Source organism: Myripristis murdjan, chromosome 20 (genome assembly GCF_902150065.1).
Source record: "Myripristis murdjan chromosome 20, fMyrMur1.1, whole genome shotgun sequence".
Lineage (NCBI taxonomy): Eukaryota > Metazoa > Chordata > Actinopteri > Holocentriformes > Holocentridae > Myripristis > Myripristis murdjan.
In genome coordinates, this window is record NC_043999.1 from 13,440,698 (window position 1) to 13,453,235 (window position 12,538).

Consider the following 12,538-nt stretch of genomic DNA (forward strand, 5'->3'; position numbering starts at 1 on the left):
AAACCACCATCTGCTAAGCTCGGCCCACCCTACCGTTTTTCTTGGTGTTCTCAACTCATGGCAAAATTAAAATAATAATAATTTCACATGGGCCTTACTTCAGAATGGATTTACAGATGTTAAAAATATTCAGCAACGGCCCAAAATTATTTAATGCACGTTATTCCAGCTAATCTAAATTGGACACTAGAAACACATACACTTGATTACATGTTTGCAAATATATCAGAAATATGTTTTGAGCTCTTGATTATCTTCTGTGTGTATGTGCCAGTGCATTATTGGCCACTTCAAAAACAATTCTTCAAGCATGATTTCTCTTTGAGGTATAAGCTATGATAAAAACACAGGATCAAAATAGCATGATGGTCTATGATACAATGTGCAGGGACTACAACAGAAAACTACTGAGCATATCAAAGCAAAGCTGTATTGTTTATAGCACATGCATAAAGGGCCATGCCTTGCATTGATGCCATCATGTGCACCAGTGACCTCTTGGACTGAGATGCAAACATTTTTCATGCTGCTTCAGCCTCAGTGGACTGTAAAATAACAACAAATGAGATAAAGTGGTTTTCTGGCCTGCTGCCAGAAGTGAGAAGTGTGAATGTTAGTCCCTCTTCACCTTGGCTGTCGCTTTAATGCGCTTGATGCCCACACATCCCCAAATGACCCCACAAGGGAGGCAAAACTATGAAGCTGCATCATCATGTGCCACCTGTAGGGGACACAACAAAAGAAAAGTAAGTGCAGGATGTCATCTGTTGACACTGAATTTAGTGTGTCATCCACCAGCATCTATAGGGTGTAATCAACAGATGCTGTCAAATGTGGGTCAGTGCCGGCATCTCAATGGTTGAAATAAAGTACGTACAACTGACACCACACCACAGCGCGGCTCTACTGTTTCTCAGCCACCTCACAATCTCGTCTCACCACTTGACGATCAGTCTCAGGTAACAATGTCGAGGCTGACCTCCTGAAATCTGACCACGCTGTACCTTCATGTGTAGGTGCACAAAAGCCAGGTTACAGTGCAAAGATGACACGAAAAACTCCAGAGATGAAAACAAGAATGTGGTGGAGCTCCAATGGATCCAAGGTTTACAACAGCAGCCAGCAAAGAGACTCATGCATGTAAACATTTAATTTGCATCTCAGGACCTATTGCTAGAACACAGTATAGATAAATCAGTGCAAGTTTACTGGCAAATGTGGGTATTATTATTAGTAGTAGTGGTGGTAGTAGTAGTAACATAAAAGAAAATCCCTGTGATTAAAGATTCTGAGGTGCCTTTTCGTCCAACTTGACACCAACTGTGTACATGCACAGTATGGAGAAAATCAAATTTCACAATTAACAAGAGAATTTGTGCTTGTGTGTTCATGTGTGTGCTAAATATTTAAATACTCCACCCTTATTCACAAAGATTCACAAAGAAAGCAGTAAACATGGAAAACGTAATACAAGTTTTTTAGGCCCACTTCCTATGAGAGGTTCTTATTGGATTTTTCAACCTGTCATATTAGGTTGTGTGAGTTTTGCTGGATGCTGAATAAATTTGCCTAATATGAGTCAGGTTTAATCATTACACCGAAACTGATGCGTTTGAAAAATGACCTGCATGCCATCAGTTTTAGTGAATTTAAAACTGTAATTCTATTCATCAGTGAAGCTGATTAGTTAGTTTCCCTTTTTGTTCTTGCTCATCATGTGAAAACGCCAAATGCAGTTGTTGTCCATCTCTCTCTCTCTCTCTCTCTCTCTCTCTCTCTCTGTCTCTCTCTCTCTCTCTCTCTCTCTCTCAATCTTTTTCTCTACCTGATTGCTGCCTTGCCTGGACACTGTAGTATGTGATCATCAACCAGACGTGGAGTCTCATGAAGCCCTAAAGTAGCTGCAAACAGCAGTCAGTCAGCACAATGAAAGGTTGCACGGTTGTTGGACTTAGCACAGCACTGCTTTTACGAGCTTATTCGAGGACACAAATGATCATTTAGTGAAGAATTACACCTGTCGGGCGTGGGGAGCTTTGCTGTGAAACACAACGCCTCCCTGCTGGGTTAGGGTTAGGGTGGCAGTGGACAGAGACAGAGCGTCCACACACAATGCACCAGCACGGCCTGGACAAGAGCCGAGCTGAGAGTTCATATCTGAGCCCCACACTGTCCTGTTAATGTCCTGATATAGAAACATAGTGGCCTATGACATTTCTTTTTGATGTGTTTGAGGGGGCCTGCACCTCAGCAACATGTCTGCATAACGAGATGTGTTTCTATTGATGAATAATTGAACTGAATCTGGTTTTGATATTGACTTTGATAGGACGCAAAGTATCTTTTTCACCGACGTGAAAAATACCTTGGGTATGCCGGCAGACTGGTGGGTTCTTGAATGTTTTATGAATGTGGGTGTAGTGCAGTAAGGAATTTAAAATACATAATGCTCTCTGGGCCTCTTTCACTCTGTTTCCCCGAGTTGTCAACCAGTCGAGTTCCTCGCCACATAAACACGGGCACGGTGGAGCAAATAAACAGATTCAGTGCAAGAAGACATGATGGTCTGCTCTCTGGAACAACCACAAGTAGAAAGTTAGCTGCAAAAGGCTTTTTAGAAGGGAAAGCAGGAAAATCCTCTTTGCATAGTACACTGTATAGTATGTGTAGAATGCCACATCATTTTTTCCTTTACTAGGAAATGTCACACGGTCAGATTATCCCCATTTACAAGCTGGGTGTTCTCCTTTGAAATAACAAAAGGTAAGAAAATAAAATTAAAAAGGGAACAAGTGCTCACATTTGCTATAGGGAAGGTTTGAATGCATTTAACTGACAATACTCTTCTGTTCTATTTCAGTTTTTACAGATACTAAATTAAACCTTTTACAGCCTTAAAATATATACCAAATGTAGCTGCTTTAGCTGTCCTGCTTTAACTTGTTCTTGCAATAGCACTAAATAATAAATAAAGTACATTTCAGAGACAAATTTAAAAAAATGCCCTCAGTGTAATAAATCACATACACATCTGACCTTTAATTTGAGAAGGGAAGCCCTTTGTGGACAAGTCATTACTGGACATTTCCCACCGGTGCTGCCTGAACACGGGCCTCTGCAGCGGGTTAAGGTCATTAGCTTGCCTGTGTCTCCACCTAGTGGAAGACTGTAGACTGTAGGCTGTTTTTCAATAACACTGATTTACTACAAACCTTGTGGAAAGCTTGAACAATTTATTCTCTCTCTCTCTCTCTCTCTCTCTCTCTCTCTCTCTCTCTCGCTCTCTCTCTCTCTCTCGCTCTCTGCTGTGATAACCTTGCATAAATTGTATTGCAAGCAGTTTGTGGTACGACTAAATAACATTTTCAGCAGGAGGGGAGCTGTTATCCTTAATGCCATTCTGTCACTGGAATGCTTGTGATCCCTCTTTTATAAGGACTTTTTCATGCCCCCCTTTACTTTCTTCAAAATCTTCAAATTTAAATGCACTACACATTACACTGATATTCATAGAATTGTCCTGTTGACTGAGACAGATTTTTTGATGGTTGATACAGCCAGTATCTAAATATATTGAATTAATACTGCAACTCTGCCACTTCAGTGTAAGGATGACTATTGTATTTATTCCCACCAGTTCCGCTTCATGCACACATTGGCCTATGTTTTTGTTTTTGTTTTTTTCATTGGGTTGTATATGGATTTCATTATTGAGAAAATGTTCAGCAGTGGGTATACAGATGTTTTAGGACAATTGACTACAATGGGATTTGAGTCTAAGGCAGTGAAAGTGATTGAGTCGACAATCCAACATGAGCACCTGAGCTCAAGGCCCTTTACTGTCAAGCAACATGCAACAGAGTTTGACATACGAGTGCTGACACAGCAGGCAGTGGCACAAAAGACCTTGAGAAACCAGCCGTCATCAATCAGCTGTCGGGAAACTTTTGTATCCAGGAGAGGTTGTTAAACAGTTTGAGGCAGGAGAGGTCACAGCTGGGCATTCGGCTGACAAATCAAGACAGCTTTTAATAAGGCTGAGACGATTATATCTGTGCCTTAGAGATGCATGAAGTGTCTGGGATTTATCTTCTCTGGCAGGAAGGAAGGGCTCCTCGTCTCTGCAAACAGGTGAATCCACCGAGATGAGACATAACAGGAGAGCATACAACACATGGTGGACTATGGCTGTAGATTCATAGGATTTTTGTTGATATTTCAAAGGTCTACAATAAAATGTTCTCCAGTTCCAATAACAGAGTCTGGGGGGATTATAAAAACAAGCACATCCCCCATAATCCATCAGAAGATCTGGGAAATCTACTTTGAAATAATTGTTGTACAAACTAAAGCAGAGTTACCCTGATTAGAAATACAGTTAGAGTTGAAATTGCCTATGATTCAATATGATTCAAACTAAAAATGATCAAATTAACATCTGCAATATCCTATAGTATTAAATCACGATTGAAAAAACACACTATTTAAATTACCAAAAATATTGTATGTATTGTATATATATTATTTGAATTACTATTACTATTACTATTTTTCTTAGTAGCCATACTCCAGCACTCTGGAAAGGAGCAGGTGCAAGGTGTCTTCATTTTCTTTTGGATTATAATAATACCATGTATACCATGTATTGTATAATGATGTTTAATAATATCCGTTTTTTGTTATTTTTATTTTATTTATTTTTTATGAGGAATTTTTTTTTGTAAATGCAATGCATTATCATAAAACAACCAGTTGGAAACATCATCACACCACAAAAACTGAAATAAATAGACAGCACAGTGATGTAACATAACTACAATAAATGACATGAAAACATCTGAATTATAGCATGGCTTCTGTTCTGAGATTTTTTTCAGTGAACATTTTAGTATAACCATTAAAAGGGTTACATTTTACAGTGATTTGATAAGATAATCAAATTCAAATAGGAAAACCCATTCAAGCACCTACATTGTACATGTTCGTGATTGGAAAAATGTAATCGCATGGATTAAAAAAACACATATCTCAATGATAGACCTGTGTAGATCCTGTGTTGGTTATAATCTGCACTACATGCTTGTAACTTTGATTGTGTGACGCACGAGAGAAATTATAAGGTTAGCAATTTCCCCTGATATAAAAAAAATCATACAAATCCTTGAACTGATCACGAACAATATATTTTATTTTATTTTATTTTATTTTATTATTTGTCGAATCTGTCGATACAGCATCAGCTACGTTTGCCTGACGTGGCTGCGTGGCGAAAGTGCGTGTGCGGAGCGGCAGCGTCATTTGCTTGTTTCCAGAGATTTCATCATTCTTCTCCTCTCGCATTACGGCGGTCCATGCTTCGCGGCGCAGCATCAGCACTGCTGAGGAGCGGCACTGAGATTTCCTCCGTCTGCCTGGTGCCGAGGGCCCGACCTGTGCGGCAGTCGCTCCGCTTCAAGCCCCACAACAGGCCGTTTTCTCTGTCGGTCGGCTTGCGTAAGAAGAAGAAGAGAAGTCTTTGGTTGGAGCTTTCGGAAGGACAAAATATGGATGGAAATATTGAGGAGGTTCTTGCCCCACTGAGGCTCGCAGTCAAAGAACAGGTAACAGCGTCTTTTAACAACAAGAGCCAGCTCTTTAGCCTCAGATATAATATTCACTTTGCGTTTCAGCTACTTTATCTTATCAGGCTAGCCGGCTAACTTGCCTATGGAGTTGTCAATGAATGAGGACAGCCATGTTAGCCTGCCGCTTGGTAGCTAGCTAACAAATGTGTCAGACTCTGCGCCCTACCGGCCTCTCTGTATATCTTTGCCACGTTTCAGTATGCCGCCGCCGCTGCTGCAGACGGTGTGAGCAGGGTGGGGTTAAGAGAAAAGGCCCGGCTCTCAGTGCTACAGTAATGTTAGCCGCTGGAAACCGACATTTTTTTTTTGTTTGTTTGTTTGTTTGTTTGTTTTACACAAGTGTTAGCCGATCACTTGCTTCACGCTGTGCAAACATGTCTGCACTTAAACGTGTTTGGACGCTGGACGCAGAGCTCTCAAGTCTCACGACACTTGTCTGTTTCAGGGGGATCTCGTCCGCCAAATGAAACAGGAAGGCGCTCCTGATGTGGATATCACCAAAGCTGTGGCCGAGCTGAAGGCGAGGAAGAGAACCCTGGAGGCCAAGGTAAGCCATCAGCTCCTCTAATCTACTTAAAACTGAATGTCCTGCCCTGCTGCCTTAAAATCTGTGTGCACTGTGTAACATAGCTGGAAGTAGTTTAGGCATCTAAAACTGTAACATATGCTGTACTTCCCCATGCAGGAACTCTCCTTGCAGCCCAAAGATGACATAGTAGACAGAACCAAGATGGAAGACACCCTGAAGAGGCGATTCTTCTACGACCAGGCCTTTGCCATCTATGGAGGTAAGATTAGGACAACTATTGCTGGGGAACTCGATTAGTTCAGCGCAGAAACCACCGTATACATAGTTTTAAGCGTTCTGTTACCATGCAGTGTTGCTCCTCAGGTGTGAGCGGCCTGTACGACTTTGGCCCCGTGGGCTGTGCCCTGAAGAACAACATCCTGCAGGCCTGGAGGCAGCACTTCATCCAGGAGGAGCAGATCCTGGAGATCGACTGCACCATGCTGACACCTGAGCCTGTCCTCAAGTAGGTGGAAAGGAGAGAAAGCTTGAGAGCACATTACTGCATTAAAATCTCGTGTGATCTGCAGGTGCCACGGGTGTAACCAGCCATTATTAGTTATCATAGGGAGAGTCTCATGTCAAAACAACATATAAGTGAAGACACCCTCTCTTCCATACTGCTTGCTTACAAGATAAACTGTTTTTTGGTTAGTATTGATGGTATGAGTCAAGCTAATTTGTTTATAGAATATCTCATTTTTTGCAGACATAATCATTTATTCTTTCAAATAGTGGCTGAAAAAATTCACATGGTTAAATGCTTTCAAAATTCATAGTTTTGGAATGAAACCCTTTAATTGTAAATATGTGGTTGGTTAAATGTTTAGACACTGAGTGCCTGGTGGTTCCTATAGACAGCTCTAAAGTGCTGATCTGTGGGTTTTGATTGGCAGGCACATATTGACTCTGCGATTTTATGCATGGGAGCTGTCACCATAGCAGTCTTCCATAGCCCGGTTGCAGAAACATTTTTTTTTATTTTAATGCAGTTACACATGAAGGATTGTAGTTTTTAGAGAGTCGTGTTCAATCATACTGTTCTCTTTTCCCAGAACATCAGGACATGTGGATAAGTTTGCTGACTACATGGTGAAAGATGTCAAGAATGGCGAGTGCTTCAGGGCAGACCATCTACTCAAAGGTAAGTCTACATCTGCCTGCCATCCTTTGAGTGTACTTGTTAACTTAGCTTTCATTACTTTGTTAACTAACTAAGTCAATGTTATTACACCTGCCTGTGGTGGAGTCCATCATCTTTAGTGCTCATGGGTGTCTGTAGGGGGGGGAGGTGGACACGGTCCAAGCTGATGTGTTGTCTGCAGCGGCGGCTGCTGCTGCTGGTTGGCAAGGCCCAAAGTATCAGTGTTGGGCCTGAGGGAGAATGGAAGTGGCTGGATCAGCAGGAATCACACAGGGCTCTCATACGGATACAAGCTGTCGAGGATCACAGAGCCTGGACTGATGCCAAACGCTAGTGGAAGGATAGAGATATCCAGAGAACAGTTCTGGCCCTCTTTACAACATTTTTAGGCAAAATGTGAGACCTTGCCGAAATGAAGTGTTCTGATAAGAACATAATTGTCTGGACTCAGACATTTAGATTAATTTCTCAGACCTAATCAAAATGTTTCTGCTTTTCCCCACTGATTTGTTGAGGACAATTATTTATGCTGTCGGTAAAATTAAAATCAGTTTTGCTTTTTTCACGATCTGTCAAGTAAACACACATCCATTAGAAATGAAAGGGGAAAAACGTGTCCTTGTTTTCTGTATCACTGCATCCCACAGCCCACCTCCAGAAGCTGATGTCTGATAAGAAGTGCGCTGCGGAGAAGAAGGCTGAGATGGAGGATGTTATTACTCAGGTGAGTGTTGCCGAGGAGAATTGCTTAAGTCATGTGGGATGTGCAAATCCTGACAGATGGGAATCTTAACAAGACTGACTTGAGTTTCTGTCTAATTTTATTTTCAGATGGATAACTATACCCAGCAAGAATTGACTGATCTGTTTGTGAAGTACAACGTCAAGTCACCAACAACAGGAAATGACCTCACACCCCCCATCTCCTTCAACCTGATGTTTCAGACATCCATTGGACCTGGGGGGAATATGCCAGGGTAAAACCTGTTATAAACTATGTGGACTGTGGCAAACCTTCCTTAATGCTGTCGAATTTGTCTCATAATCTGTCACTTAAATGAATCAATTTAAATTTGCAGCTATCTGAGGCCTGAAACAGCTCAGGGAATCTTCCTCAACTTTAAGCGTCTGTTGGAGTTCAACCAGGGAAAACTGCCCTTTGCTGCTGCTCAGATTGGAAACTCTTTCAGGAATGAAATCTCTCCTCGCTCTGGACTCATTCGTGTCAGGTGAGTGATCCTATGGTACCTACTATTTGGAGAGGCGTTTTTCTCTCTGCTTAACATGATGTGTCGAATTGAGAGACTGCAAAGAAATGTAAGTGCTCCACATCTCCCTGCAGAGAGTTCACAATGGCTGAGATTGAGCACTTTGTGGACCCAGTGGAGAAAGTCCACCCTAAATTCCCCAATGTGGCCGACCTAGATATCATGTTGTACTCCTCCAAGGCCCAGACCAGTGGCCAGTCTGCCCAAATCATGAGGCTGGGGGATGCTGTGGAGCAGGTAATGATATCATCTTTGTTGCCTGGACTGGTTCTATATGTTTATCATTAGTATTAAAACAATCTTTGCAGATGACTGAAACAAATAAAATCTTCTCCAGCACTGTAACCAACTAAGCCACTGAAATCTAATAGAGATCTTCACCTTCTGTCTTATTTAGGGAGTGATCAATAACTCCGTCCTAGGATATTTCATTGGGAGGATCTACCTCTACCTTACTAAAGTAGGTGTGGCCAAAGACAAGCTGCGCTTCCGTCAGCACATGGACAATGAGATGGCCCACTATGCCTGCGACTGCTGGGATGCTGAGACCAAAACCTCCTATGTAAGTTCAGATTTCTTCCTCACAGTATTTTTATAACCATAGAGATACTTGAACACATCAGGAGTTTCGCACATTGTTGCTCAATGCGGTGTTTGTCCCTTGCAGGGCTGGATAGAGATTGTGGGGTGCGCTGACCGATCCTGTTATGATCTGAAATGCCATGCACGGGCTACAAAGGTCCCTCTGGTTGCTGAAAAGCCTCTAAAAGAACCCATATCCTTATACTGTGACAACATTAATCGTGCAAAAGAAATTCTTTGAACACCACCCTTTAATTGTAAATATGTGGTTGGTTAAATGTTTAGACACTGAGTGCCTGGTGGTTCCTATAGACAGCTCCAAAGTGCTGATCTATGGGTTTTGATTGGCAGGCACATATTGACTCTGCGATTTTATGCATGGGAGCTGTCACTATAGCAGTCTTCCATAGCCCGGTTGCAGAAACATTTTTTTTTTTTTTTTTTTAATTTTAATGCAGTGCATCTAAAAGAACCCATATCCTTATACTGTGACAACATTAATCCTGCAAAAGAAATTCTTTGAACACCAAACAGGCTCTGTGTACCTTGTTGTCTAGTCATTCCACTGTGCAACTCCTTAACTTCTTTGCACAAAGTTGTAAATGTCGTCCAATTTGAGCCCAACAAGGGAGCCATTGGCAAGGCCTACAAGAAGGATGCTAAGATAGCCATGGAGTACCTCTCTGTGTGTGATGAATGCTTCATTACAGAGCAGGAGCAGCTGCTCAATGAGAATGGGTAAGTGCTGACAACAGCAGTCATGGAGCAGTATGGACACATGTTGAATAGCTGTAGCTTTGTAATTTCCACTAGTCACTATCTAATTTTTTTTATCTTGCAGAGAGTTTACCATTGAGATGGAAGGCAAGTCTTTCAAACTGACGAAGGACATGGTCAGCGTAAAGAGGTTCCAGAAGACTCTGCATGGTGAGGTTTTACAAATGAAATATTAGCTGAAAACAACACTGGGCAACTTGAGAGTGTAAACTTCAGTAACATAGCCGCCTGTATTTCTTGTTTGCAGTGGAAGAAGTTGTCCCTAACGTAATTGAACCCTCCTTTGGAATTGGTAGAATCATGTACACCATCTTTGAGCACACATTCCATGTCAGAGAAGGTGACGAACAAAGAACGGTAAGTAGGACTGTACATTGTTGGTGGACTGTTTGTCCTTGATTTTGTTTTCCTCTGCACTGAGTGTTTTTTCTTTTTTTTTCTTCCACAGTATTTCAGCTTCCCCGCTACTGTCGCTCCGTACAAATGTTCCGTCCTTCCTTTGAGCCAAAATCAGGAATTCATGCCTTTCGTGAAAGAGTTATGTAAGTGACCACATAATCATGTACTGTAAGAACCCATTTTTATCAGTGAAGAGGAGAAATTGTATGTTCTGCTGGCTTGGTTATCAATTAACTCGCTCTTCACCCTCTCATTCCCTTTTCAGCTGAGGCAATGACCAAAAACGGTGTGTCTCACAAAGTGGACGACTCCTCAGGATCCATCGGGAGGCGCTACGCCAGGACAGATGAGATTGGAGTGGCCTTTGGCATCACCATCGACTTTGACACAGTGAACAAGACGCCCCACACAGCTACCCTGAGAGACCGCGACTCCATGACACAGATCAGAGCCGAGGTATAGCACATACCCTTTCCTTACTGAGTTCACTGGCATTTTTTTCAAGTCCAAGGCCTGCAACGATTGTGAAAGCACAGCACAGCTCTACAAACCTTATTTGTGTACTTATTAGTTACTTTTACATTTAAAACTAGAAGGCCAGAAGCATTTTTAAGTTATTTTATTGCAAAACTAGTACACAGTTAGTCCAAAAAGCTTATATATAAGGTGACATTTTCTGTTCTTTCCTCAGGTCAGTGAGTTGCCCGTAATTGTCAGAGATCTGGCAAACGGCACCTTGACTTGGGCCGAAGTGGAGAGCAAGTACCCCATTTTTGAAGGACAGGAGACCAGCAAGAAGGACACAATTGAAGAATAAAGGTCACTCATCTGCCAGTCACTCGAATGAAAATTAAGACTTTTGCATATGCATCAATACGAAGAATATTGCAATTGTATTGTGACAAGCAGCAGCGGTGCACCGAGCTCGTTTATGTTCTACACCACTGCAATCACTGAAATTCAACTTCTAATTAAATGTCATGTATTCATGGTACCTAACAGATGTGGAAGGCTTTCAAAAGACTCTTGTTCCCTCGATGAGAATCATTTCATCCATGTAAGGGCATGTCACATGTTTTTAAAAGGGAGTAAACACGATCAGGTTGTTGAGTCTTCTGTGGAAGGGGACTTCACCATTCCAGTTTTTGGGTGTATTGGATTGAGATGTTTAACAATTTCGATTCAATAAAAACAGCCAGCACGTACTGGACACAGGCATATGACTTTGGCATTTTCTGTGAAGTTTTCCAAGCATAAAAAAACACAGCTAACCAGTCATTTAATGTTTAGGAGTTCTGCATAACTGAGCAGTGCTAATGAGTCCAGTATTAGGGGTTTCATTCAGACTGGAGTCACACATACTACACACTGTGAGGGTTTTTAGGAAAAGCATTTATCAAAACTGCATCACATATGGGACTCTGGGTGTTTTTCCTTCCATGTTTACATTCTTACTGAAATCAGGCAGATTTTCATAGAGACTTATGTTGCATTGCTGTTTGTCTGACATACAGTTTCTCCTGCACAGCATAATTTTGGAAACAAACAACAACAAAAAAAAACACAAATTATATATTTTAAAAATTTGATAAGCTAACACCACAATATATGTCATGACTTGACTGAGAACCCCATTACCACTAATCCTCTACATCACTTTATGATAGGAAATGAATTTTTCTCTTAGTGCCCTACTGGCTGAGTTAGATTTAATTTACTCTCTAAGTTGGTAAATTCATATTCCCCAAGCTGCAGCGCCTCTGATAGGAGAGGCTTCTAGAAAAAAAAACTTTAACCTGGATGGCCAGGGTTGACCAGAGGACAGGAATTTGCAGACATGCACCACCTGGTCTGCAAGACTAGTATGTAATGATGAGGAGCCTGAGGGCTTCCTTGAATTCAAGAACTTCATGAATCCTGTGGCACAGCTCGGACTGCATGAAATTACTTCACGTTGGTAACACTTTATTGTAAAGGTACATGAAATAACCTGATTTCATGTAAGAAAATACAAAAAGAAAATGTGTGTGTGTGTGTGTTGGGGTCCAGGGTTAGGGTCATTAAATAATGTGTAATTGTAAATACCTGATAACAGACAATAGAGATCAAATGGTTCACCACTTTATTTGAGGGGTTGCAAACATGATACATAATTTAGCTGATGCGTTAATTAACT

The 12,538-nt window shown here is 41.5% G+C and overlaps 1 protein-coding gene and 2 non-coding genes across 3 annotated transcripts; all 3 read left to right on the plus strand.

Annotated features, from left to right (window-relative positions):
• Window positions 1-5,318: 5,318 nt before the first annotated feature.
• On the plus strand, window positions 5,319-11,580 carry LOC115378836 (glycine--tRNA ligase). Its single transcript, XM_030079361.1, has 17 exons — window positions 5,319-5,600; window positions 6,070-6,171; window positions 6,310-6,412; window positions 6,517-6,658; window positions 7,248-7,336; window positions 7,984-8,060; window positions 8,168-8,313; window positions 8,416-8,565; window positions 8,679-8,841; window positions 9,002-9,166; window positions 9,272-9,379; window positions 9,779-9,924; window positions 10,028-10,113; window positions 10,211-10,320; window positions 10,412-10,505; window positions 10,628-10,818; window positions 11,054-11,580. The coding sequence occupies exons 1-17, from the start codon at window positions 5,352-5,354 to the stop codon at window positions 11,177-11,179; spliced, it is 2,247 nt and encodes a 748-aa protein (XP_029935221.1). The 5' UTR covers window positions 5,319-5,351; the 3' UTR covers window positions 11,180-11,580.
• LOC115379331 (small nucleolar RNA SNORA84) lies at window positions 7,032-7,166 on the plus strand. Its single transcript, XR_003930238.1, has one exon. It is a non-coding gene; the product is annotated as a small nucleolar RNA SNORA84 (small nucleolar RNA).
• Window positions 9,481-9,615, plus strand: LOC115379330 (small nucleolar RNA SNORA84). The gene has a single exon (XR_003930237.1). It is a non-coding gene; the product is annotated as a small nucleolar RNA SNORA84 (small nucleolar RNA).
• Window positions 11,581-12,538: the final 958 nt, after the last annotated feature.

Coding starts and splice junctions, on each gene's coding strand:
- LOC115378836 (XM_030079361.1), top strand. CDS start 5,352: ATGCTTCGCGGCGCAGCATCAGCACTGCTGAGGAGCGGCACTGAGATT. Junction 6,659..7,247: donor ACACCTGAGCCTGTCCTCAA/GTAGGTGGAAAG, acceptor CTCTTTTCCCAG/AACATCAGGACATGTGGATA. Junction 8,842..9,001: donor TGGGGGATGCTGTGGAGCAG/GTAATGATATCA, acceptor TGTCTTATTTAG/GGAGTGATCAATAACTCCGT.